The sequence below is a fragment of the Terrapene carolina genome, unplaced genomic scaffold (genome assembly GCF_002925995.2).
Source record: "Terrapene carolina triunguis isolate 2854851 unplaced genomic scaffold, T_m_triunguis-2.0 Scaffold130, whole genome shotgun sequence".
In the NCBI taxonomy this organism is placed as follows: Eukaryota; Metazoa; Chordata; order Testudines; family Emydidae; genus Terrapene; species Terrapene triunguis.
The window spans coordinates 29,794,366-29,796,762 of NW_020664481.1; the positions used below are offsets into that span (position 1 = coordinate 29,794,366).

At 35.5% G+C, this 2,397-nt stretch overlaps 1 protein-coding gene across 1 annotated transcript in view; it reads left to right on the forward strand.

Moving 5' to 3' along the window:
• Nucleotides 1-1,801, forward strand: part of SNX20 (sorting nexin 20) — an 11,805-nt gene extending 10,004 nt beyond the window's left edge. The window contains exons 3-4 of the mRNA XM_026652766.2: nt 1,003-1,019; nt 1,071-1,801. Of these exons, the coding sequence (XP_026508551.1) occupies nt 1,003-1,019; nt 1,071-1,739 (686 nt within the window). The 3' untranslated portion in view covers nt 1,740-1,801. The remainder of the gene's footprint in view (nt 1-1,002; nt 1,020-1,070) is intronic.
• Nucleotides 1,802-2,397: the final 596 nt, after the last annotated feature.

The window sequence follows — 2,397 nt, forward strand, 5'->3', positions numbered from 1 at the left end:
TTTTTTTTTTTTTTTTTTTAATGTCATGTTTACTAAATTCATTTTGCTATCAAGGTCAGTGCAAAATTCAGAGAAATTTATTCTTGAGTACTGTTAAATTGTGAATTATTGTATAAAAAGTGTTTCTGCTAGAGGTTGCTGAAGGATCTTGGATAGCAAACAGTTTGTTTTAGAAATGTGGCATTCACTTTTTCAGTATTTATATAAAGTGGTAGGTTTTGCATAATAGGACAATGATTTAGAAAAAAATCTCTCTGAAGTTCCTCCATCTCATTTTTGCATATACCAAATGTCCCCTCCAGCTCTCTCCTCCTCCTCCATAGCATTAATAATGCCCAGAAATCCCCAGAAATATCTGATAGAAATATTTCTAACAGTTATAACCAATGAAAAATATATTAAATTCAATATTAGTCCTGGGAAATCCATTCAGTTTGCTATGGATGATTGTTTGTAGTAACCATATGTGTTATTAAGGAGTACAGTTACATGAATGAACCATAAATTATTTAAAGCACTCCTTCTAAACTTTTACAAGCAATTTGCTAATTTACCAGATTAAGGACCCAGGTGCTGAGTGCCTTCTTATTGAAATCAAGCCCCTAAGGTGCCTATATGCAAGCACTACATGCAAACACTAAGTATTAGTCACAACAATCTGAAACAGTAGTGGTTAGTAATTACTGACTCAATGGACACCTATCTCAAAGACCTTGTTTATATTGGGAATATACTCTAATTCTAGCAACTGATGGCCGGTCACTGATGTAGCAGAACCAGTGCTGCACACGGTCATCTAGAATGCAGATCAGCACAATTAGATGTAAATTGGTGCAATTTGCATGAGGGGGAGGCTTTTTCAAGCAGGGACAAACTCCATTGGTGCAAATTGTGGCTTTCCTTGTCTACGTTTACACCTGCCCCAGTGTCAGTCCTATCAGGGCAAAATCCTAGTGCAGACAAAACCAAAGTAAAGTTTAAAATATGTTTGTTAACATTCAGCAAGACTACAGTTTTATGTAACAAGACTGAATATTTCTTGCTACTTGCTTTTTTTTTTTTCCTGCCAGTTGTATAAAATCATCATCATCCAGACAGGCAGTTTTGATGGCAACAAAACTGTAATTGAGCGTCGATATTCAGATTTTGAAAAACTGCACAAAAATCTTTTGAAGGACTTTAATGAAGAAATAGAAGATGTGACCTTTCCCAAAAAGTACCTAACTGGAAACTTCACAGAGGAAATGATCAATGAGAGAAAATTAGCCTTCAGGGACTATCTGGGATTTCTGTATTCTATGAAATGTGTCCGGAGATCAAAAAAATTTATCGACTTCTTAATAAGACCAGAGATGGAGGAAGCTTATGGCTGTCTGAGGGGAGGCCAGTATACCAAAGCTTTGGAAATACTTGTGCAAGTCGTCGCTCTGCAGGAAAAATTAACCAAACACAGCCCTGTTTTAATAGTCCCTACACTCTGTGCTGTAGTTGTGTGTCACAAAGACCTGGAGAACCCAGCAAGTGCCTATGAATATGGAGAAAAGGCTTTACTTCGCCTACAGATGCATGGTGGGCACAGGTATTATGTTCCATTGTTAGAGACAATGATCACTTTGGCATATGAACTTGGCAAAGACTTTCTATCCTTGCAAGAGAAACTGGAAGAGAGCAAGGCAAAAAGAGACCAAATAAAAATGTTTACCCTAAAAGAACTTGCAGTTCGAGAGTATATACAATGAGTGCAAGAAAAGATCACTGATCGTATTTCACTGAATAGCAAAAACATGTGATCATGCTCCCATTGAAGAACATGGACTTCAAAATATGTTTTTAAAGCAGTTCTGAATAGAGAATGCAGCTTACAAATACAGACAGCAAAAGTTAAAATTCTGATAGTTTTCAATCTAAAAAAGTATGATAAAATATAAAAGGGACACTATCCCATTTCTGTAAGATAATGCTGTACTTACTGCATAGTTAAAAGTAACACCTATGCTTACTAAAATGGGAAGTAATTTGTGGGGGGGAACCTCTTTTTTCAGTTTGTTTATTTTTGACAGTACTTTGTTTATAGCCAGTTTCACGGTTTCATCTGTATAGTCAGTTAAAATGGAACCACTCATATAAATAAAGTTATGCAAGTGTTTACATATGTACAGGATCATGGACTTTGTTACTGAAAAAAACCCCTATGAACAAAGAAGGAAGGAGAAAATGTTTTAAAAAGAATTTTTCAGGACCTATTATTTAAAGGACACACTATCAGAAATTAGTTCTTATTTTTTTTCTGTAACTATGATCGAAGCATTGTCAAAAACTGCTCAGAAATTCCCAATCATTTTCTGACTTTTAATACCATGGGGTATGCTCCCATTGAAGTCAATGGATAGTTTACAA